This window comes from Crinia signifera, chromosome 1 (genome assembly GCF_055691185.1).
Source record: "Crinia signifera chromosome 1, ASM5569118v1, whole genome shotgun sequence".
Taxonomy (NCBI): domain Eukaryota; kingdom Metazoa; phylum Chordata; class Amphibia; order Anura; family Myobatrachidae; genus Crinia; species Crinia signifera.
Genome location: NC_139217.1, coordinates 77859795 through 77885396, shown reverse-complemented (window position 1 = coordinate 77885396; position 25602 = coordinate 77859795). Strand labels below are relative to the sequence as shown.

Below are 25602 nucleotides of genomic sequence, written 5' to 3'. Positions count from 1 at the left end.
CCTTTTTTTGTTCACTCACATGAACAATAATTTTTTCTCCCCACACAAATGCCTATTACACATTATGCCCCATGCACCGCTGCCATACAACTGATACCGTTTACTAATATGCCCCCACAGTGCCAGATATGCCCCCACAGTGCCATACATATATGCCCCCACAGTGCCACACATATGCCCCCACAGTGCCACAAGCAGCACAACTCACTGTCTCTGGCACTTGGTCTCCCCCTCCAGTCCCGCGCCGCTGCCATATGCCCCTACAGTGCCAGATATGCCCCCACAGTGCCACATATATGCCCCCACAGTGCAAAATATGCCCCCACAGTGCCAAATATGCCCCCACAGTGCCACAGATATGCCCCTACAGTGCCACACATATGCCCCACACAGTGCCAAATATGCCCCCACAGTGCCACAGATATGCCCCCACAGTGCCACAGATATGCCCCCACGGTGCCACAGATATGCCCCCACAGTGCCACAGATATGCCCCTACAGTGCCACAGATATGCCCCTACAGTGTCACAGATATGCCCCTACAGTGCCAGATATGTGCCACACATATGTCCCTACAGTGCCACACATATGCCCCCAAAGTGCCACACATATGCCCCCAAAGTGCCACACATATGCCCCCAAAGTGCCAGAAGCAGCACAACTCACTGTGGCCATGAGTCTCCCCCTTTACCCCGCCGCTGCCATCGCTGGTGGTGCTGCTGCTGCTTCTTCTTTCCTGGGGAGGGTAGGGGAGCGGAGTGTCTCTCATTCCCTTCCCCTTCACTGTGTGTACCACTACCTGAGACGTCAACGATTCATACCTCGCGGGCTGGCTCCTGATTGGCTGCCGGCCCGCGAGGCGAGCTCTGATTGGCTGATAGCCCAGTGACTGAGGGGAAGGAGAGACAGGCTATGCACTCTGCCAGGGAAATCAGCCTGGGGCTATGCTGTGGCGGCCGGGGAGAGGGGGAAGGAAGCGCGGCAGGCAGCGGCAGCATGTGCGTCGGCGTTGGGGGGAGCTGCCGGGCGCCCTGGCTGTTTACAGAGGCGGACAAGCCGTGCGGCGTCCCGGCTGCTGCACGGCTTGTCTGCCTCTAGAAACGGCAGCAAAGGCCCTAATTCAGTCCTGATCGCTGATCTGTCCAGTAGCAGATGACTGCCAATAGATAGCCGTTATCTAGTCAGAAAGAAAACCTGCCCTCTGTAAATTTGTGAGTGAATCGCGAATGGATCACTATTCGCGACATACTCACGAATATATACACAATTCACGAACCATCCACTGATTTTTCGTATCTGTGCAAACATGAGTAAGTCTGACCGCAGGGACCTCCCCATTGCTGCATGGACCCCGCTGCCAGGATCTCTGCACTAGCCAGGTACCTGGGGAGGGGACCGGTGTGAGGGCCCCGGATGTGTGGTAACCCTCTGCACGTTACATCTACCTCCCCCCACACTGCAGCATGGTTTTTCCCAGTTACTCGATAATTTGCTTTACTTGCAAACATGAATCAGGCCCATATTTGTACAGTTTATTAGGGAAATTGACTTTAACAACTACAGTATTGCAATCAATAAGCAATAAGTCAGAACAGGAAAGACCAGGAGCAAATGATGTTTTTATTTTATTACAGAAAAAAACAGTTCAGTGATATTTCTCTTTTGCCTACAGGCAGGGAAGATTCATTTTGGCTACGTGTACACGATGAGTATATTCGGCTGCCTGGGAATTCATGCTTTATTAAATCTGATGAGTGTCACAGGTGTCTCACATGGATGTGTTGCCAGCGTCTTGGGATACTGCCTGCTTCCTATGGTGATACTCTCCTGCCTTGCCATAGTGTTTTCTTTACAGTAAGTATTGTTGTATTTCATATGTATTATTCATATGTACACACTGTGCTATTAGCTTGCCATTCACGTCACGTGCAATATCTAATGATGTACAAATCTACAAAGCATGTGAGTATTGCAGCTGTGAGTGCAGCACTGACACCGGCCAGTTTAAAAACAAATCCAGTATGAAGCTCAATTACATTTAGTATGTAAGCCTTTTACTGTATACTGACAGAATGGCCAGAGGCAGATTGTATATTCTGTATGGTCCTAAATGTGGTCTTTTACTTGTTTTTTTTTTTTGCTTGCCAGTGGTGCAGAGTCAGTGGCGGACTATACAGGGGGCGACAGGGGTGGTCGCTCCAGGGCCCCAACACATCCGGGGCCCTCACACCACTCCCCTCCCCTGGTACCTAGCCAGCGCGGAGATCCTTGCAGCTGGGTCCATGCAGCACTGGGGAGACAGCAGGGTCCCTACAGCAGATGGGAAGTCAGCAGCGGGGTCCCTGCGGCACATGGGAAGTACTTACTCATGGCAATGCTGTTTTTGCCACGCTAATGCTTAAAACAACATTGTTGCTCTAGTTTTGTTGGATTTCTGCCCAGGACGAGTGTGAGCAGAAATTCACTAGTTGGAGTTATTGGCACGCTGATTAGAATAGCTGCAGGAGCTTCACTGCACACCATATTGAATCTACTGCAACCAAATCCAAGCGCTAGAAACCAGTTACTGCAGAATCGGAGGCAATTGCATCTGTCAGGATCCATCAAGTGATTGGATCCAAAACTATTGTGTTATTCAAACTGCATGTACTGCTACTTAATTTTCTGTATGGTAAATGTAATTTACCAGTCAGCTCCCAACTGTCATTTTTGAAATCTAGCTTGTAACATGACAATCGGGTGGAGATTGGCTGCTGAGTTACCATCACAGGCCACTTTATCACTTTAACAGGCTTAGTATATCTGGCCCATTGTACCTATGGCCTGCATTAGCAAGGCTGCATTTTTTTGCAGATGGACAAAAACATGCTGAACTGCGCACTGCAGGTGGGGCAGATGTAACAAGTGCAGAGAGAGTTAGGTTTTGTTTGTTTGTTTTTTGAGAAGTGGGGGGCGGGGGCGGGTGTATCGCCGGTAGAATAAGAATGAGCAGGGACCATAAATCTAGTCATTGCCAGTGTTCTCTCACCGATGAACACTGCAGCCGACAGTTCGCTAAGCACACAGCACTACAAATTGCTGTGTGTGTGTGTGTGTGTGCGCAGAGCAGCACTGTGCTGAGCGATCTAGCATAGCTCAAATCGCTCTGCACACTCGCTTTGTCTGTAGGCCCCACTAGGCTGCAATTTAGATTTCAGTTGAACACACCTCACCTAAATCTAATTCTCTCTGCATATGTTACATCTGCCCCACCTGCGGTGCAGCATGGTTTTTTTTGTCCATCTGCAAAAGCTGCACCAACAGATCTGAATCAGGCCCATAATACACAGACTTTGCTTACAGTATGCCTAGGGGTTATCAGTTTCTCAAGAGGAGCATGCAGTTTAGTATGGAGAGATCCTTTGGCTTCATCCAGAAATAAGCTAGTAATTAGATGATCCTGAAACCATACATTCTGCTCTTGGAAGGGTTAAATTCCAAATGTGTGTGTTTGAGACTGTGTCTGTCTGTGACAAGGAGCAGGGCTGGGAATATGAAGATGCCAGTCTTCTTAAGAGGGTTTAGGGTCATTTATACAAGGCAGCCACACATAGGGCCAGCTCTACCTGAACTATGTTTAGGCAGTTGCTTTGGGCGGTGGGATCTGGGGAAGGGGGGGCACCTGTTAGTATGGTTCAATTCTGTTTTGTGTTCTGTTCAGTTTTTTTGGCATTTGACTCTCTGGTGGCCTCCGGTGGTCAGTCTGTGCCATTACAGCTCAAATCTTCTGGTACTTGATTTATTCACAAGGCTGATGGATAATGAGCTTATTATTCCTGCTGGCAGGTTGGCTGGATATGTCACAGGTGTGCTAATCTCTTGAGCCCTTTTTAAGGCATTCTCCCCAGCAATGCAGGGCCGGTGATAGCTTCTTGTTTCCTGTTTTGCAATTTCCTGTTCCTGTTGCTGAGAGCTGCAGTCTTTGGGCTCCCTGTTGGTCACATTGCTCCCTGCAGCTTGTCCTGGCTGCACTCCTGTCCTGGTCTGGATTTGTCTTGTTCTGTCAAGTAGCTTGTCCTGCTGCAGTCTGGGTCCAGTCATCGTCCAGTTGCTGTCCTAGTTCAGTCCGCGTGCAGCCGTTGCCCAGCTGTGGTCAGTGTCTAGTCCTGTTCCGGTCCCGTCATCTCCATCTTGGTCAGCACAACACCAACAAGTCCTGCCAAGTCGCTCCCGGCGAGCATGGTACTATCCTGTGTTGCCGGTGGGTTCGGTCCAGCCACGTAAGTGCTCCAGTGGAGTCTGGTTCTTTATTTCTGCGGGCAATCGGTCCTTCTTCCTAAGTTATTATTATTGCCTTGGTTCAGGTATTTCGTGGTTCGGAGAGGCCCACGGCTGTGGGTTCACGCCTGTTTTGGGGTACCGTTACTTTAAGTGTACTATTTTATTTTGGCGTTTGTATTTTGTTTGGTGGCACCCTGTCGTCAGTTGGTCCGGTGCCTGTGACTTGGTCACACTCCCCGTCATTGGCTGGTGCCGTTAGCCAGGGGGTCCTGTCCAGTTAGCGCCTGTAGTTAGATCTCCTCTTGGTCCTGTCCCTGACGGTCGCTGTAGCTTTGCACCAACCTAAAACTTCATTCAGTGCTGGAGCTCGCCAGACCGCCCCCCCTCTGTCGAACCGGTGCTCCATCTGACTGGGACGCGCAATCGTCCCACACGCCCAGTTTCCTGTTGGCGGGGAACGTGAATCCTGCCAGTCTCTGCTTCAGGGAGATGGGCAGGGTTAAGGGGGAGCAGGAAGGTGGAATCGGGCGTCGGGGTCTGGTGGCGAATCAGTGGGGACCGAGGAGCTGCGTAGTAAGGGGACGCACGTGCCTCTGGTGTGCGCACATCCACTTCTGGTGGCTAGCCGGGGCTGTCTGCTGGCAAATCTACCACCAGCCCCTACAAGAATGACAGGCGCTACATCTCTACACACAAATATATTTTATTTGTGCATGAACCAAGGTTTTAAAACATGAAACAAAGTTTGTGTACAATCTCAGACCCTGTATTTGTATGCCAAGCATGTCCTTGCACATATTTAGTGCCAGTTACATGTTATTTCCCCAGTAGTGCCAGTTACAGATGTAGCCAGTAGGTTTTTAGCAAAAAGTAAAAAATAAAAGTACATTTTGGAAACTATGGTTTTCAGAATAATTTGGATAAGGGATACTCAACCTGTACATCTATATCTATAGATCAGCACACAGTCACAGGTAAGTACGCCCAACGTATCTGTCTTTGAAGAAGATACATGTACCTGTGACTGGTTTATACACATACTGTAAAAGTTCTCTGAATGCCGCCCATCTGTCTGTCCATAGATATATATACAGTATAGATGCGCTGTGTGTGTCTGTGTGTGTGTATGCAGTTGCCCCATTACTGATCAGTTAGAACAAGTGTCATTGTGCCCCTTTAGTCTGCTGTTGCCTTGGTTGTACATTAATAATCCAGCTGAAAAAAGAAGATAAGAAATATTTGGAGCTGCCACTGTCTGGTTCTCATATAACAATTGGTTGTTACTATACTATACAAAATATAGAAATTATAATTGAAGGTGTTTTCAGAAATCTGTAATTTATTACATAAATCTTTACATTTACTTATATGGCTGTGAATATGTTGTGGAGCAAAACATTTATTTTCTGTATGAAAATAAATCTAGCAACATTATGACAAAGCGTTCCCATCAATCTCAGCATTGTCGGCAATATCATTTGTACCAATTTCACATCCCATGAAGCTGATAGATCTGTCAGGTGTAACCTTTTCATAGGGATTGGCAACAATGTGACTGATTTATGTTCTTTTGGCTGGCAGCCTAATACATGAATCAGTTGGTAATAGAGGTATAGTATGGGCGGAACAATGAGAAAAGCTGGGACTATGGTTTCAAAGAAAGCCTGTTTCTAACATGGGGCCTTATTTTGGTTCATTCTTTCTGACAAAATCCTTCTTAGATGGACAAAACCATGTGCACTGCAGGGGGGGGGGCAGATGTAACATGTGCAGAGAGAATTAGATTTGGGTGAGTAATTTTGTTTCTGTGCAGGGAAAATACTGACTGCTTTATTTTTACACTGCAATATAGATCTCACTTTGAAGTAAAACCCCACCCAAATCTAATTCTCTCTGCACATGTTACATCTGCCCCACCTGCAGTGCACATGGTTTTGCCCATCTAAGAAGGATTTTGTCAGAAAGAATGATCCAAAATAAGGCCCATAGTTACAGTACATAGGGGCGATTCAGGCCCACTCGCTGCAGGCAGAATTCGCTCCCCTGTCCAATGGTCCAGGTTTGTGCATGAGCAAGCAGGGGAAAGCCCAGAGTTTTTATGGGCGTGCCCATAAAACGCTGGGTGTACCCCTGCATACGCAGGTGTGTTGATGCCTGCTTGGGGTGGGGGCATCTGACATCACATGGCATCAGTGCTCGCCACCTTTTCGGCCATCTCTGTCCAGGGTAAAAGTAAGTATAGACTTACTTTTATCCACGAATGGAGAAAAACAAATCATTTGATGGTGAGCGACCATTGAATCATTTTTCCTCTGAGGCAGAATGCGAGTGGATGTGTAAGCGTACACATCCACGCGCATGTTAGGGAGCGTTTATCTACTCGCTAGGCTGCGACTAGACGCAGTCTAGGGAATAGGTTTGAATCACCCCATAGTTACAATACATAGTAGTTTAGGTTGAAATAAGACTTGCGACTATCAAGTTCAACCTTTACAGGACCCCTTAGAGGGTGTTGTCTAGATGTTAAATCCCCTTTTGAATATTTTTACTTCGATTCCACTTTGGGCTAAATTATGTTTTTCTGTTGTACCCCTGGATGTTTTTAAATGCTTGTCCAACCTTAATTTAAATGTATATATTGTGTCTGCCGACACCACTTCTACTAGAAGAGAGATCCATACTTTTATTTCCATGTATGTAAAAAAGCCTTTCCTTTGGAGGGTACAAAATCTTCTCTCCTGCAGCCTGAGCACGTGCCCAGGTGTCCTAGGGGTATGGTATAACGTTCCGACAGTCGGGAGTCCGATGGTCGTTTCTTCAACATTGGAATCTTGACTGTCAGGGGCCACCTATTCTATTCACCCTCTATGGGGGTCATGGACCCCCCACGAGGGAATTCGACTGTCGGGCTACTGACAGTCAGGATTCCAAAGTAAGAGTAACCACCATCGGAATCCCGACTGTTGGTCACTTATCCGGCACCTGTGTTCTAGTCTGACAAGTGCGTTATATTGTCCCCTGATATATTTGTACATGTTAAGCATGTCTCCCAATAAATGTCTCTTTTCCAGCATAAACATTCATAATTTGGCTAATCTGTCCTCTTAGTTTAACCCTTTGAGTGCCTATTGAATTTTGTCATAATAGGTTTGAAATTGGCAAGCAAAAAAAAAAAAAAAAATTCATCATAATGACCTGTAATGTTGACCTTATATAGGAAATATGATCATTTTTTAAAACAGCATATATATATATAATATGTAAAACCCCACCCAAATCTAATTATCTCTGCACAAGTAACACCTGCCTCACCTGCAGTGCACATGGTTTTGTCCATCTAAGAAATATTTTGTCAGAAAGAGTGAACTAGAATAAGGGCCACAGTTCCTGCTGGAGCCTGCACAAAAATAGCCCTGTATATATATATATATATATATATATATATATATATATATATATATATATATATATATATATATATATATATATCCAGGTTTGTTGTTTGGCACTCTTGGATAAATGATCAATTGCTGGGGTGCCTCCACCGAATTTTGATATGCAGACCACAACTACCCCAGGTTGCCCTGGGAATAATGCGCGTCACTCTCCGGACTTGTAGACAAAAGTTTTTAGTAGTGCAAAAAATTAAATCGTTGTCACATTACATCAACGTTTCAAGGCTGTGTCAGCCTTTTCATCAGGACGGACATCTAAAGTGCATAAGTGATTGTGCAAAAAGAGAAAAAAGGCTAACTTTGCCCCCCCCCCACCCCCCTCCACTTGCAACAGTGGCCAGCTTCTCCCAACCTCACTCACAGCAGCAGTGACCAGCTTCTTACCCACATGTGCAGCACTAAGCTTCTTCAACCCCTCCCTCCAGCTTCTCCAGAAACCCATAGGCGTTGCCTAACGTTTACAAGCTCGACTGGAAGATTTAACTTTTTGTAGCTTGATAAATATGGGGAATGCGCATTGACAGCAGCATTTTTTACTTTTGTTACATCTTACCCACTGTCACTTCCTGCCTCCCTGTCACCCTCTACCTCTCCTGGCACCCACTGCCTCTCCCTGCCACCTTCTGCTGTGTAGTACAGAATGTTGTAAACTTGGGTGGAGAGGGGCCCAAAGCATAGTTTTTGCACCTAGGCCCACCACTTCTGGTATGAGCTCTCATGCTGTCAGCACTGCACACACTGTAGGGTGATGTGCTGCACAGAGACTGCTGAGCTTCTGCCCTTCTTATTGGCAGCTGTAAAACTGAGGTCTTTACTCTGTCCACCCCCCCCCCCCCACCAAGGAGGCAATGTGTGCATGCCCTATGCTTGCTCCCTAATATTACACCAGAGAAACCCAGGTCCAACATGGCTCAAGCCATGTCATATCCCCATATCCTGTTCACACTGAAGGCCGGATCTTCCCTATGCCAGCGCTTGGAGATTACATCATCTCCAAGGGCCGGTGATCCATCTGGCTCTCCATGGGATTTTATTGGTCTGACCCTGCCAGCTATGCTTGATTTTCCATAGTGATTTATGGTCACATACAGTAAATATATTTGTTCTGTGTGACCGTGATGTTGTGGAAAACAAAAACAGCTGGAGTGAGAGGTAGACAGTGGCGGAACTCCGGGAGACAACGGAGGCTCCAGCCGCCGGGCGCTAAGCACTGAAGGGGCACATCGCTCTTTCACCCGGCACATCCCTCGATCACTGCCCCCCCCCCCGTCTGCGACAGCCTCCTGACAGCCGCTAGCTCTGCAGCGCCGGCGAGTGTCTATCACCGCCTAAGCAGGCGGTGATAGACAGCCGCCGACGCTGCAGAGCTAGCGGCTGTCTAGAGAAACTTCAAACCTGCAGCCCCGGGCTCCATGACGAGATGGCGGCTAGCAGAGGCACGGTTGGTACTGCGGCTCCCGGCACCTCGGCTCCAGCGGTGTGGCTAAGGTCATGGGGCTGCAGGCTGTACTGCTGTCCTTGCGTGATCTGCGCCGCCCTGTCCCCATACACCGGCGCCCGGTCCCGGCTATATACTGCTGCTGCTGCTGGCTGGGGGTGCGGTGACCAGGCCAACTAGCAGAGTGCAGCACGGCCCGGGGAGAGACTGCTGCCGGGTGGCTGCAAGATGGAGGGGATGCCACGTGTGTCAGGCTTAGGTAAGGTGAATGGAGAAGAAGAGTTATAGCTGCCTATATCATTTGTACAATGGCTGGTTCCTGTTTCATGTATTTACTGGCCACCTCTCTCCTCATTAAGGCAGTTCTGCCCCACTGGATGCTGGGCAGAAACCTCAGCCACCAGGGCAGCTTAATTGTAGCTATACACACACACACACACACACACATGTATAAGGGAAGGTTAGGGTTAGGCAGTGAAAAGGGGGGTTTAGGGTTTGGTACTTCCAAGGGGAGGGGGGGGGGGGGGTTACATTTAGGGAGTGGGGTAAGGTTCTAGTCCATGCCTTGTTTTTCCTGTCACTTTGCTGCATATAGATTGTCAGGTCTCAAGTTCATATAGACCATTTATTGCACTTTTTCAGGCATATGACCTAAAATTATTGGTAGTTTATAAATAAATGTTATTTCTTAATAAATGCTGACTCTCTATGAATACTGGGACATCTCACGGATTCCCTTTAGAGGACCCCTTTCTCCCACAGCTGCCGCGCATGCGTTAGTTAACGGCAATGGCGCCTCCAACACCCCCTGGTTTCACAAGCCCCACCCCTGGGGACGCAAGGCGCGCTCCCTGGCTTTGACTTTTCTCCCTGAAATGGTTTTTCAAAAGTGGGCAACCCTGAGCTATACATGCGTTACATGTTACCTAACTGACCCTTCTCTCTCAACCCTCTCTCCTGACCCCCACTCGTTCTCTGCCTCACCCCCTCTCAATGTGCCTGACCCCTCATTCCTCTCTCTCTGCCTTAGCCCCTCTCTGTCTTTCTCTCTGCCTGAACCACCTCTCTCTGCCTGAACCCCTTCATTCTTTGCCTCACCCTCCTCTCTATATGCCTGAGCCATCATCCCTCTATCTCTGCCTTAGCCCCCTCTCTCTCTCTGCCTGACTCCCCTTTCTCTACCTAACCCCCCTCTGTCTCTGCCTGACACCCCTCTCACCCATCTCTGACACTTGTTTCTCTCTCTCTCCATGATTCCGTATCTATCATTCTCCTCTCTTTCTCTCCATTGCTCCCCCTATCTCATTGTCCCTCTCTATAGCTATGTATATATGTTGGGGGGGGGGGGGGGGCACCAGCTTATATCTTGCCTCCGGGCATCTTGGATGAACTTACGCCACTGGAGGTAGATTATCTATAGTGGGGGAGTGATCACAACTGGGAGCCTTAGCATCCAGCACCATCTGGCCAACTACACAATGTTTGTGGATAAAATATATTCAAAGCAACATGAAAACCATGTTATCAACACAGAACTGCCGCACTTCTTATCTACAGTCACATGAGGAATCAGTCTCCTGCTTCAGTCTAGATGGGAAATATTTAAAAACACATTTCAATACCTATATGGCCCTTATTCTGGTTCACTCGCAATTGCAAATTCCGGTACTTGTGTATTAGCACGGCGCCCACTAAGCAATTTGCTTAGTGGGCTATTCTGCGTAGGAAAATCACATCGCATCGCATGGGCCATTTTAGTGCGATGCGATTTTCCTATGTAATTTATTCACTGCTCTCTCAGTCCCGGGCCATCGCATCTCCTGCACAATCGCATGCGATTTTATAGGGTGTTCGATGCCATGACATGAGGTATACAATAATGTGATTGTATGTCCCAAAAATAGGTTTAACGCACCCCCCCCCCCCCACTATCCACGCCACCCCGAAGCGTGGCAAGCGCAGCGAGCCCTGTGAGGGGCGTCGGAACGCGTCCATTACCCCACTATCCACGTCAGCATGGAGTTGATTTTACATACACCGAGCCCGAAGCGTGGCGAGCGGACGCGGAATACATGTAAAGTAATCCGCGTCCACTCGCTGGATGTTTGTCTCTCTTTATCGCCCTTGCATTTATCTCTTGTTAAGGCTTAATACATCTGCCCCAATGAGTGAAATTGAATTCATATCAAGCTAACTTGTATAGGAATATTCTAGATTTCTATTTTTTACCTCACTGACAGTGTATACAGTATATGTGTATTCATTTCTGAGAAGTCCAAGCTGACATCGCCACATGGCGGTACCTTTTGACTGTAGGACTCTAATACATTTTTATAAAATCTGTGTTTTGAACAGTATTATACAATGTGTATATTTCTTATACCCCTTTTCCGCTGACACGAAATTCCCAGATTATTGCTTGTGAGCCCAGCATATTTGTCAGTGGAAAAGCATCCACCTGGGTCAAGTTAACAGGGAATCTTTCCTAGGTTTCACCAATAAGGTCCCAGGTAAGCTCCAGTGTAAACGGACAACCCGGGACCCATTTATAGGATGTAGAGTGTAGCTTTTTCAAATCAAATAGATTGGCTGAATGTTGGCTGAATGTTTATCTCTCCTTATCACCCTTACATTTATCTCTTGTTACTGGCCATAGTTACCTTCAAATGAAATTGGTTTCATATTGATAGATTTTATTTTGTATTTTAATTGCTTTGATACCTTTATGTTTATTTTTGGATTACATTTTATTTTAGCGCAGTCTGTCTTTTTCTCTCTTTGTGTTCTTTCTATATGTGGTCCAAGTACCCGCATCTGACTGCTGCCTGAACAGAATATTTGTGATTGCTCATAATTTGTTACACTGTGGTCCGACAGCGCACTGCCATTTTCTTCTGTTATAGGATCTATTAGTCAGCCAGCAACTGATAACCAGGACACAAGCATGGAACCACTCGGGTATTGTATCATATTAACGGAGCAGGCGGCGGCTGTACTCCAGCAGCATCAGCCTGCAGCCACTGTACCACCCATATCAGACAACTACACGCCACACACTACATCCAGGAGTCGCTCAGGATGTACTTGGTGCTGTGAGGAGCCTCTGCTGGTACAGAGTGGTAAGCCCAGCATTACAATCTGTGGGTGTGGGGCCAGACTGATATATAGCAGCTGCAGAGGGCTCTTCACAGCACTCCGGTGACTTCATGACATCAGGGGCACTACCGGGAGCTGGCGTTCTGAAACGTCAGATGTTCAAGTTCACGTGTATTTTGTTAATTTGGCCGTGATCTACCAGCGGATGCCCCAAAATCTACTGGTAGATCAGGATCTACCTTTTGGCCAGGTCTGATGTAAAGCAGGAAAATGTAAACACTTAGGGGGAAATTTACTAAAGGAAATTTGTAAAAAATAAGTGTATTTGTATCTAGAAATACACTTATTTTTGACATTTACTATCCCGAAAATACGGCAATTCGTATTCGTATTGATAGCACATCAATACAAATACGAATTGCCGTATTTTCGGGATAGTAAATGTCAAAAATAAGTGTATTTCTGGATCAAAATACACCTATTTTTTTACAAATTTTCTTTAGTAAATTTCCCCACTTAATCAATTACAATATTAAATCATGACGCAATGGAGTTTGTCCCATATATAGACCAATGATAACTCATTTATGGCCATTTTCTTAATGATTATAGGGTGAAATGTAATAGGATGAGAGAATCAGAAAGTGAGAGATTCGGTAAGAAATCTCCAGTTTTTTTAAAGCGGCAATCATTTACACCGCAAATCCAGTTTAATTTTACTGTGTAAACGATTGCCGCTTTAAAGAACTGGAGATTTCTTACCACATCTCTCACTTTCTGATTCTCTCATCCTATTACATTTTCACCCTTACATTTTGTACTTTTTCAGGTATTTGAAAATACATTTTTCTGAAAGGAACACGCTGTATGGGCTCTAATTCTCTAGATGTTCATCTTCTGGCCCTTTGCTTTGTCATATATTCAGGACCAGTGATTTAAGGTGTTTTTCCATACTGTTCATGGGATTCAGGGATGTCATTACTAGTAAGCCAGGATGGAACTAACGAAGAGTAAAGGCCGGGACAGATTGGGGTGGAAATTTATGGAGGGGGCGGGGTCTTTGGAAGGGGCTGGGTGCCTTCTCCTAGGACCTGATTCTTAGGGGGTTATTCTAATCCACTAGAGACCAATGTTATGCATCTGCACATGCGCAGACCCAGGGGGCACGATCCCAGGACAGTGGGCGGGGGGCAGAGAGGGGCTACGGCCAGTCACATTAGCATGCTAATGAGGCAGTTACACGGGGGGGGGGGGACCGGATGTCAGCTGCCTGCCCATTTCCTTCCCAGCGTGCATGCATATGTAAGTGACCATCAAAAGATCTGGGAGGTTCCCCCTGCCCTGCGAATGGTTGTTTATGTTAAACATCCATCCGCAGCCTGTGCGTGGGAACACACGCTGCGAGGGGGGGGGGGGGGGCTTTCCTGCATTCACAGGCGGGTTTGGTGGACTCGCAAAGGCTGTGAATTCAACCAGACTAATCCCCTTAGTCGGATGCAGACACTGCCATCTGTAATGTCTTTTGTAGCAGATGGGGAAGCAGCTTCATGCTTATACTGGGCCATTACAATGCTCTTCCCTGGTCTACACCAGTGCATCCAATTGTGCAAGGCCCGAGATGTCCATTTTTAGTGTCTACAGTCGCTGAAATGGCGCTTTGTGTGTTTTTAGACATCACCATCGATCTCACCACTGAACGTTTCATCAGTCCTAATCTAGTTGGTTGCTATGGGCAACACCACAACTTGTCTGTTTGAGAGGCTTTAGTAAATCTAACCCTAGTTCTTGCCCTTAATCACTTTTGTAGCACACAGTGAATATTTTTTTTTCGTCTTAAATGACTTTTATTAGCCTGTCTTTTCTTTGGGTACACACTGGGCGATATATCGATATCAATATTGTTAAATATATCTCTTGCATATTCCCATTGTGTATGGTTAATATCGTTAGCAGTGCGCACAGACAAGGCTGCCAAGAGAAATCCTGGGCCCCAGTACAACAATTTCCCAGGGCCCCCCTGAGGCACCTCAAGGGAGAATAAAACGTAAGTATAAGGCGCGGTAATGGCATGGCACTATGGGGTGACACTACCAGGACAGCGCTAAGTGCCAAGACAGAGGCAGCAGGAACGTATGTAGGGTAGTCAATCCCGGGATCGGTGGGATCCCGGGATTTGGCCCCTAAAACACCGGGATTTCTATCCCGGGATTGGAGTTTCCAATCCCGGGATTTCGGGATTAGACTGCGCATGCGCAGTCTAATGTCGGGCAGCGTCTGAGCGTGTGCTCAGACGCTGCCCGGCTTCTCCCTTACCCGGCAGTATGGCTCTGCGCAGCGTGACGAGGCCAGAGGTCACACTGCACAGGCCAAACAGCTGCACAGACCCGTCCAGCATGACATCATCGCCTCGCCCGCCCACCTGCCTGACCGGCACCGGCTCCTGAATCCTGCCTGCCCGGCTCCTGCTGCTGGCAGCTCACTCACCCGCCCGCCTCCCAGCATCAGTAATCAGCCGCCCACCCTCCCAGCATCACCGACCACCCTCCCGGCCGCACCGCACATGTAAATAAATATGCGGGGAGGCCGGGGTGGGTTTTTTAATTAGGGAAGCCAATCCCGGGATCGGGCATTTTTCAATCCCGAATGCCGGGATTGAAAAAATGCTCCGGGATTGGCAACCCTAAACGTATGGTAATGTCAAGGGAGCAACTCTCTTCATAAAGGGCTACCCGCCCAAAACGTTGACTCACACTACCTGTGTCTGTTACTTTATTCATGTGTATCTGCCGCCGTGCAGTAAAAAAATCTTGTGAGTACCATCTGACTTCGTATATATATAGACACATAATATATATATATATATATATATTAATTTATATATAAAGGTAAATTATAAATATTAAGCCAGGCAGAGGCACTTACTAGCATCGTTTTTATACTGGGTCTCAGTTTTCTGTCAGCAGACAGTGAGCTCAGCCTCTGAGCTCCTCCAGCTCCACACACCGTCCTTTCCCTTCCTGGTGTCCCATAGGCAGGCTGCACGCTGCAGCATCCAGTCCCTGCTGCTGCAGTCTGCTGCTCCACAGTCAGAGACCTGCGAGATGATGAAATCTCGCGAGAGTCTATGACTGCACGGTGACGCCGTCGGAAGCTCCGCAGCGGCTGGTGGAATTCCTCTGCCTGCACTGTCTGACTGCACACAAGATAATTAGACAGACAGACAGTAAGCACCCACCCGCCGCTCGCCGCGACCTCTCCCGTCCTCCTTTCATGTACCGCCGGCGGCGCCGCCCACTACGTAGAAGCGCACTTGCTGGATTTTTTTTTTTCTTCATTTTGTGTGTTCTCGGACCCGGGCCCCCTGATAGGCCCGGGCCCAGGTAAAATGTACCCGCCCCCCCTGCCTCTCGGCGGCCCTGCGCACAGACACGGGTTGATAATATCATGAACGATATCTGTCAGTGGGCGGGATTCAGTCTGTGCTTTTTTTTTTTATGAAATCTGAATTTTGTGTACCCAACATTAGAGGGCATATTGCAATTTTTATTATCTCATCACACTTGCATTATCTACAGTGTGATTAAAGCATTGTTTGCTTAATTTAGTATGTAAAAAGGCCTAGATGTAGCGTAAAGTGTTACATTGAAAGTAATAGCACCCATCTGTTGCCTAAAGAGGATGAGCAGAAATAAAGGTTTTGTTTGTACAAAACAAGCACAAATACTGCCATCATACAGAGATGTCTATCTGACCTTACAGTATATATCCAGGAGGTGTTTGGATTGTTCTAAACTTATCACTCCACTTAATCACAGAACATTTCTGCATTTAATTAAACAGGCTTCTCCATAAGTCTCCAAAAATGAATTCATTATGAGTTCATTCTGTGAGAAAGTCACTGAGGACCAATACAGTGGGGTCAATTTACTAAGATGGGATTTCTATTGAAAATTGTTGCCCATTGCAACCAATCAGATTATGGGCGGTATGTATTAAAATACATCGCCGCCTCTCGCCGCAGCAGCGCAGCGATGCTATCACATATGTACTGACGTAATGCGATTAGCATCGCAATGCGGTGACGGAGGCGACACCTGTGATGTGGTGTGCGCGGGGTCTCCGTCACCTCCCTGGGCACCTCCTCCTCTGCCCATGGCCAGAAGCTGCAGCAGGAAGGACGACCGGCTGCATTGCTAGGTGGAGGAGGAGTTTATCTTCGGTCCAGGCTTCCTGGAGGAAGGTAATCCAGGGGGAGGGGGGTCGGCATCTGCGGCAGGGGTCGGCAGGTTTCGACGGGCGGCGATAAGAAGCCCATAAGCTTAGAAGGTGAAAATGCAAAAATGTGGTGGCCGGTTCTTAATACATTTGAAAATGCGGTAAAACCGTGCAAACTAGGGGTTTTACTGCATTTTTACCTTGGCACATCCCGCTCTTTATCTATCATCTTTTAGAAGGCGCTACATAAATAAAAAATAGAATCTGATGGCAACATCCGATCTTCAATAGAACTCCCATCTTAGCAAATGTACCTAGTATATCCCAGGTTGATGCCATCTACTGTAGTTATGGCAAGCTGTGGCGGTACTTATAATGACTGGGAAAATATCACGCACAAATCAGAACAGGACTCCATGAAGAAGTTAAAAAGATGCTTGCGCCGCAGGCCTATACATTTCCATGTTTATAAATGACTTTTACTGTGGTGCAGTAAAGGTCATTTACAGTATAAATATGGAAGATTAACTGGGACAAAAAAATGATGGTAATTAGGGCATAATATACAAACACATTTTTAAAGTCATGTGCAAACATATTGGATTCATATTTATTTTTGATGTTGTCATATAAAAGTGACATTACACTATAATGCAGGAAACTAAATAAGATGGGCAGATTGAAAACCGTTTTGTCCCTTTTATACATTCCCCTGCTGTGCCGGTGTGTCGCCATTTCAATTAGAGGATAAAGATCTACTTTCACATCATAGCCGGTGTCCACATGATGCTCGATAGGGTTTTAAATAAAGGAAATGGACCAAAAGAGATTATTTAATGAGATTTCATGTCAGAGGACTGCAGACATAGATCCCTGTTTTCTGACAGAAGGATTAAACTGCATTTTTAAAGGAAAGGAATGCTATTCTACCAAGGAAAAACAGATTATAGCCGTATTAAACTGTGTGCTGCTTGTATTACCTAGATATTAAGTTAACACATACATACAGTATGCTACTTTATCATATACTCATCTTTAACTCTTTCATTGAATACATAACTTCCTACAGTATGCCAAAAATTGGGTCGCCTTCCCGACCCAGAGAAGGGTGGTCAAGAGTCCCACATGCCTCTGGATTGTCGCCTCCCCAGCGGAGCATTTGTCTGCGCTGTTAAAATGCTGGGATTTGTAGGTCTTCGGGGAGGGGCTAAAATTGTGCAAATTGCATCATTTAGCCCCGCCCCCTCCCAAAGAACCGCAAATCTCAGCATTTACTGTAATGGAAACTCCCCGGAAGTCCCTCTGAGAGTCTCCTACAGTATCTAGGCTTCTCCTGGGGAGGAGAGACAACAAGTATAGACAACAAGTAGAATATATTAGTAGTAAAAAAAATTAGTCAAAAAAATATTAGGTATAATAGAAGTGAATGTGCTCAAGAGGAGAAAACAGTCAGAGGAAGTGATACACTCAACACATAAAGTCATGAATTACTTTTTCTCCATCCATGACTTGCTTTTCCTGTTACCAGATCAGCCATGCAAATTCCTACACCATAGACAATAACTTATCACTAGGAGGTTTTGGGAGTTTGTTGTACGGAACAATCAGTTTTAATGGGGCGTACATACTGTTCGATTTGGACATGTTTTCGATCCAATTTTGTTTCTAGAAGCAAAATCAAATCGATATCAAATAGAAATCAAACAGTGTTGAACTAGATTCAATTCCGATGTGCGGCACTGGGATCGAAAGCGGAAATAGACTTGCCTGGCTGCCAGATCGAAGGCAGTTCAATACTGCTCAATGCTGCATCTGAAGTACACTACACACGGCTGGGTATAACACAATATTAGTAATATAAAATGCACATATATAGTAATCATATTGCATGCATCAATTGACAAATAGAGAAATATTAAAAAGAGCCTTAAATAATCTTATGAGCTCTTGATCATTTGTATACTGCACTTCCACAGGCCCTCAATACAGATTCACCTCCTGGATCGAACGATCTGTACACTCCTTAAAACTTCTAGTGCAGCTGATCTCAGTGCCAGATTAAGCCTTTGGGGGGCCCGGGGCTCTTTAGAAAGGGGGCCCCCTTGCACTTGTCATTACTGGCCGCAAACTGCATGCGGGAATATTACACTGTCAAAAAACAGAGTAAAGGCAGTATAAACTTGGTCAATGGGTAACTGCAAGGGGGGGGGGGGATTACACACATACTGTACATACTGTACATACCACATGAAAAGCCTGTGTTTGTCCCTCTGCACCTGTAGGACTCTGTAGGACTGTAGGATACCTCACAGTCCCTCCAATGACTAGGCTGCTGCTGCTGTCCTCCATGGTGCCTGAGAAGCATGTAATGAGCTCCACCAATCAGAGCTCAGCACAAACCTCTCAGCCTCTGCCCTCTTGTGCAAAGTGTCATGGGACTTGGTCAACTCCCAGTAATGCACTGCACACTTGTGCAGTCAGTGTGCCTTGGCTCCCGATGCTCAGCACCATTAATCATTGTCACATTGGCAGATAGGTGAAGCTGCAGCACTACCTTACTCCTATGCACAAAACCTTTAGCTAAAAAAAAATATATATTTTAAAAAAAAAACATGCCAACCACAGGGGGCCCCTAGCTAGAGGGGGGCCCATGGGTACTGACCCCTTTTTCCCCTGCTTTAATCCGGCCCTGGTTGATCTTCTGGAATCACCATAAAGTATATTACTGCTGCAAATGGAATAAAGTTAATCCCTATTTCTTATAGCCCACTTTAATACATTGTTAAAGCTCTGTATGTACCCACACTAGACACATAGGGTAAATGTATCAAACGTTCTATAACAGACAAGTGAAGAAGTTGCCCTTATCAACCATTCATCTTCTAACGATCAATTTATAGAAATGTACTTGATAAATGCTAGTTGGGACATAGTAGGTTGCTATAGACAAGTTCTCCACTTCTCTCTGTAGAAGGTTTGATGGGCCTGGTGCTGAGCTGTTGGACATAATGTCTGATTATAAAAGTTGTACATAACCACTGTACTGCTACACAGAGGCTGTTACTGTATCTGAGGATCCATGCAAATTATCCAATACATGTATGCATAAAGCTGGATTATACAATTATCATTGGGTTGGGTGCGGCATCCTAATGCTCAGAATGCTGGCAGCAGGATAACGATGGTGAAAATGCAAACCGAGTTAATGGCCTCATGGCCTGGAGTTGAAAAATGTTCAGAGGCCTATTAAGAGAAGTGGAGGAGATGAGCCCATTGCCATGTAGGCATGTAGGTACTTCAAAGGGATTACTAGATTGTAAACTCCTCCGAGCAGGGCCCTCTTCCCTCCTGTTGTCAAAGCCCTCTTCTCTTCACATGTCACTCACAGCTCTCCTATACTCAAACACTCAGTGACCATCTTCGTCTGCATACTCATCTCCATCATTGGCCTCAAGCCTCTAGTTGTATGTTGATTGAGTCCTCACTACTTATATTTAAGCTGTAATGTGTAGGGTTGGGATCATTTGGTCTATTGCATTATGGTAGAAAGTCATTAGGTCGAATCCATTAGGTCGACATGCTAAAAGGTCGACATGACTCTAGGTCGACATGGGAAAAGGTCGACATGATTCTAGGTCGAAAGGTCATTAGTTCGACAGGTCATTAGTTCGACAAGGTCATTAGTTCGACATTGTCTATGTCGACATTCACAAGGTCGACATGGGGTTTTTCACTGTTTTTTTACCTGAATGTCAACACAGTCGACATGGACACAGTTTAAAGTGCACTGCATCCCCTCGCATCGCTCGCTGCGCTCGCAATGCGTCGGGCACGGTGCCTCGCTGCGCTCGGCACACTATTTTATTCTCCCACCACGCCCTAGTGGATGGTAGGGCATGAAATACCGCCTGTCGGCACATGTTGGCTCAAAAAACAGTGAAAAACTCCATGTCGACCTTGTGAATGTCGACATAGACAATGTCGAACTAATGACCTTGTCGAACTAATGACCTGTCGAACTAATGACCTTTCGAACTAGAATCATGTCGACCTTTTCCCATGTCGACCTAGAGTCATGTCGACCTTTTAGCATGTCGACCTAATGGATTCGACCTAATGACTTTCTACCATAATGCAGTAGACCAAATGACCGCATCCCAATGTGTATTTATCTGTGGCGCTCTTTATTTGTACTGTATTTTTGTTATTTTTTCAATGTTATGACAAGTTTTGTCTCCCTGTATTGTTCCTTTGTACGGTGCTGTGAAACACTTGTGGCGCCTTATAAATAAAATTATAATAATAATAAACTTACAGATCTTTACAATATAAATCCACATTTAACATGGTGATTTGTTTAAATGGATTACAGTATATGCCTGTTTTTGTAAAAGATAAACACATGAAAGCTGTTTTTAATAATGGCAATTTCACCTCATACTGTATATCCCTCTATGTAATAAAGGATTTTGGTACAGCTGAATTTCACTGTAAATCCATAAAGGTATTATTGTATTGGATAATTATTTGACTGCTGCATTCATTCAAAGAAATCTATGGCTCACAGTACTAGAATGAGCATCCTTAAATGATTGAATAAAGGATCTGAGGTTAATGGAGGTGTGTTAACAAAGTAGTGCAGTCTATCTATCTATCTATCTATCTATCTAATCTATAATATTGTAGTGTTAAAAATCAATTTCATATTCATCTGATTCTACTTTAATGCAATCACTTACTTTACATTGGGGAGGGGGGTACTTATTTTAGACTGCTTTAGGACTAACTAAAATGTCCTTAGCAATTGTAAGTCATAAATACTGTTACCAACGCTTCCCATATTAAAAATGGAAATAAAAAATGCAAATAAATGTGAAACTTCTTGCAGAGTTTGCTTATTTATTTCTGAAAAAAAAAACTAATTTAAATCCCTTTCAAATATATTAGGAACAAAATAGCACACTATCCGACTGTTTAATGGAGCATCAAAGTATCCAGGCTTGGAGAATGCTGTATATTGACTTTTCACTCTGTTGTAAACCAGTTATTTGAAAAAGGAAGATAAAGATGACAGGCGCAATGGTATTACTGGAGTCATTCTCCTCTTTGTGATCATCAGTTTCATCAGAAGTGTTTGTTTTCATCCTCACAAAATTAGACCTATATTTTACTAAGCTGAAAGTGGTTACAACAGCAAAAAAATGTTCTGAAGGGCAAAAAGCTGTAGATTCAGCCGGACATTAGCAAAGTATTTTAGCAATTGTAAGATATTGCCAGGCTTCCAGTTTGAGATCTTTTTCTATATACAGGTTGAGTATCCCTTATCCGAAATGCTCGGGACCTCGAGCATTTTGGATAAGGGATTTTTTGGGAACTTACCTGGTCTCCTGGTGATGCCCCGATGGTCCCCCGACATCCACGGTGTACCCCGGTATTCACGGCGGCCTTCAGGATCCTCTTCAGTGGCATCTCTGGTCCCAGGGGTGCATTGCGTGAGCGCACCGGTGACAGCACAAGCACACCCTGGGACCGGAGATGCCACTTAAGAGGATTCCGGAGGCTGCCGTGGACATTGGGGGATGAGGTAAGTATGAAAAAAAGGGAAGGGGGGGAACCAAAAAAACTCCCCCAAAATATTCTGAAAAACCACGGTTTTCTGAATATTTCGGTTTTTGGAATACACGGATAAGGGAGACCCAACCTGTATATTATTTTATTTAAAGAGGCATATTACAGATAATAAAATGAAATACTGTATGACACACCTCCGTTGCCCGTCCCACGCACACCCAACGTCATGTCAACACTCATCCAAGGCTGTGTGGATGCCCTGTTCTTGCCCCCTACAGTCACATTTTCTATAGTTTGAGGGCTCACGCATGTGCGCTGCAGAGTGTGTACATGCGCAGAATTTCGCAAACTCACCAAATACCAACTCCTGACATGGCCACCGCGCTCCCACAACGGGGCATGGCCTCTGCAAAAGGGGATGTTGCCTAGTGGGAATGCCAGGACTACAAGCCATGCCCCAGTTTGCCATCACTATGGGGGCATTCTGTGAGCTGCTAGCCATGCCCCCAGTCCCCCTGTCTCCCATGAAGAAACACATTCACTGCTGCTCTGAGCAGAACGGAGAGTGACAGGGGAATCTCTTATCCAGCAGCTAGACAAAACAAAAACCAGTTGGGAGTTATGCAGTTGTATCCACGTCACTATGACCCATTCCATTAGGTACAAAATGCTCTGTTCCTGGACTTCCTTGCCAGTGGCAGTTGTAGAGTTGGGGCTGCAGCACAGTCCAATATTCATAAAGGGGAGCCACACCTACTGCCACCTCAAACATCACTGTCCTGGACTCACTGGCAGTTGATGTGACCCCCTCTTTGAATATTGGACTGTGCTGCAGTGCAACCTCTGTAACTGCCACTGGCAGGGAAGTCCAGGAATAGAACATTTTGTACCTAATAGAATGGGTCATGTTGGAGGGTATGCACCATTGCTGGCATTGGTATTACCAGCAAATGAGCGAAAGGGTGGATGGTTTTCCATAGCATCCTGCTATGGAAAGTCGTCCACCCCTAGAAAAATCGCTCAGTGTGTATGCACCTTAACTGGTAGAGATATACTATACTAATTTATTTCCCTAGCAGTGAGATCTTGACGAAATAGGGACTTTGATGATGCACATATAATTGTAGCATTTTCATATGGTAATTTTAGCTTCAGCAAATGTAGTGTTTGTAGTAAAACTGAAAATGATTCCCGCAAGGCATTACCATAGATGTCTTTATTATAATAAATGTTAGGCATGGCCGGCATAAATAAAATTGTTTAAAGACATAATTCATCTTGATTTTTAACTAATGAAAATGTAATGCTTAAGTCCTCAGGGTCACAGAAAGACCACATGTTTGGAGTAGTGTAAAAGGACGTGTCTTGCTTACTGATTCATACAGATAACGATTGATGGTTAAACACGGCATTCAGCTGGATAAGTCTGCTTCAGTACAAATAAAGAAAACACAGGCATTGATCATAATAGTGCCACACAATGAATGATTGCACAGAGAGCAGCTGACAGTACTGCGTGCAGCTGTAATAAGGAAATACTGTACTGCACCTATACACAGATAAAAAGTGTCTCTACTAATACCCATTAATACTGACATATTGGGGGAAGGTTTTGAAATACGACCGATGCCAGGTACGAATTCATACGACCAGCATCGGTCTTATTTTCAGGAAAATAAAATTTGCAAATAGGGCAGATTAACTAACGTGCCATATTTATGGATACGTATTAGCCCGATGGCGTAGGCAGCTGTATGCCACCATATACGTATTTGGTGGCCATGTAAAATCTGCCACCCTGCTCACTGTCAATGAGTCAATGAGCCAGATGCAGTCCTTGACTGCAATGCCTTTACTGTCCCATTGGTAGTTCCTTCCCCCCTCCCCCAGGCTGGCTGTCAAAAGCAGAGACCTTGCTGGCCGCAGCCGATGCTGTCCATAGAATACGGACAGCATTTTATATATATATATATATATATATATATATATATATATATATATATATACATACATACATACATACATACATACATACATATACAAGTTGAGTATCCCGTATACAAAATGCTCGGGACCAGGAGAATTTTGGATAACTGAATATTCCGTATTTCAGAATATTTTAATATTTCAATGATGTATTTTGAAGTATCTTACATTTATGTTGTACATATACATCAAACACATAAAATACACACAAATCTATATTTTATTTGTTCAAAAAACAAGGTTTCAGAACATGAGACAAAATATCGAATTTGAATGCCAAGCAATCATTTTCTTGTACATATATAGTTTCAGTTACATATAATGTCCTCAGTAGTGCTGTTACAAATGTCCCCAGTGAGTTTTTTTACTGGAATGTATGGTTTTGGGAATAATTTGGATAACGGATATTCGGATACGGGATCTCAACCTGTATGTATATGTATGTATATATATCTATATATATCTATATATAGATAGATAGATATATATATGGTATTAGCAGGTTTTGAAATCTCCAGATACAGATGTGTCCTCATACTGTGGCTTCAGTTGCCTAAACAGCCCCTTTGCGCACTCAGGTACTGGAAGATTCGGCCATACCGAGCATCTTTCTCACTCAAAATGTACATTTTATTCACATAAATAAATACCAGTAAAATACTACGGTACTTGTGTAGTTTCATGGCGCCGTGCTACTTCCGGTTTGTACGCTCTGCAAACTAACTTAACTCCATGCCAACATGGATAGTTCATACCCCCACTATCCATGTTGGCATGGAGTTGATTTTAGATAGCATAGTGAGCCACCGAGCCCGCAGCGTGGGCGAGCATAGCGAGCCCCGCAAGGGGACTCAGACGCACGGCGCCATGCTGGCGCCGTGATACTACACAAGTACCAATACTACTTTGCTAGATTACACTGATCAATATTATGTTCGATATTTGTGATTCTGCATACAAAGTGCTACAATGCAGCGGCCATTGCTTTCTAGCGCTATGTTCAATTTTTCTTTATCTTTGTTCTTCATCTTTGACTTTATACATTCAAATTAATTATTGTGCAGTTTCTGTCTATGTCCAGCGTCTCTAGTACACTGTCAGTGGTGGTTTTGCAATAAAATTTTAAGAAAAAACAGGACATAGTTCCTCTAGGAGCATCTCAGTTGTATCGTCACTTTAGCCATACTGCCCAACTTTTAAAATGGGCAAACCAAGACTCCTGCAGGTGTCCAAAAATTGGGGGCATGGCCAAGCGATCAGGAGGCATAGCCTCACTCCCACTAAGCCACGTCCCTCTTTTTGCCACTGTGGGGGCCTGTCCAGCACTCTGTGAGCTGCTGGAAATATTCCCAGCCTCTATGTTTCGGTTGAATAGAAGTTGTGCGCAGAGCAGCACTGGGCAGGGGGGCTCCTTACTGCCCCACCACCACAGGACACTGTTGGCCCCGGACGGGACAGTTGGGAGGTACAGATGGGGCATGGCTCATCTTTGCAGTTGATGGCGATGGCGACGCCAGCCGCCATCTGTATAGCGAGAAGGGGACGGGCGCGCACGAGAGGCTCGTGCGTCTCCTTCCGACT

At 45.4% G+C, this 25602-nt stretch overlaps 2 protein-coding genes across 2 annotated transcripts in view; one reads left to right on the top strand and one right to left on the bottom strand.

Annotated features, from left to right (window-relative positions):
- The window catches only part of GNPDA2 (glucosamine-6-phosphate deaminase 2), a 435608-nt gene that overhangs the window by 72505 nt on the left and 337501 nt on the right, over positions 1 to 25602 (bottom strand). The gene's annotated exons all lie outside the window — the stretch shown is intronic.
- YIPF7 (Yip1 domain family member 7) overlaps positions 1 to 25602 on the top strand; it is a 38286-nt gene that overhangs the window by 11899 nt on the left and 785 nt on the right. The window contains exon 4 of the mRNA XM_083155450.1: positions 1673 to 1854. Coding sequence (XP_083011576.1) covers positions 1673 to 1854 — 182 coding nt within the window. The remainder of the gene's footprint in view (positions 1 to 1672; positions 1855 to 25602) is intronic.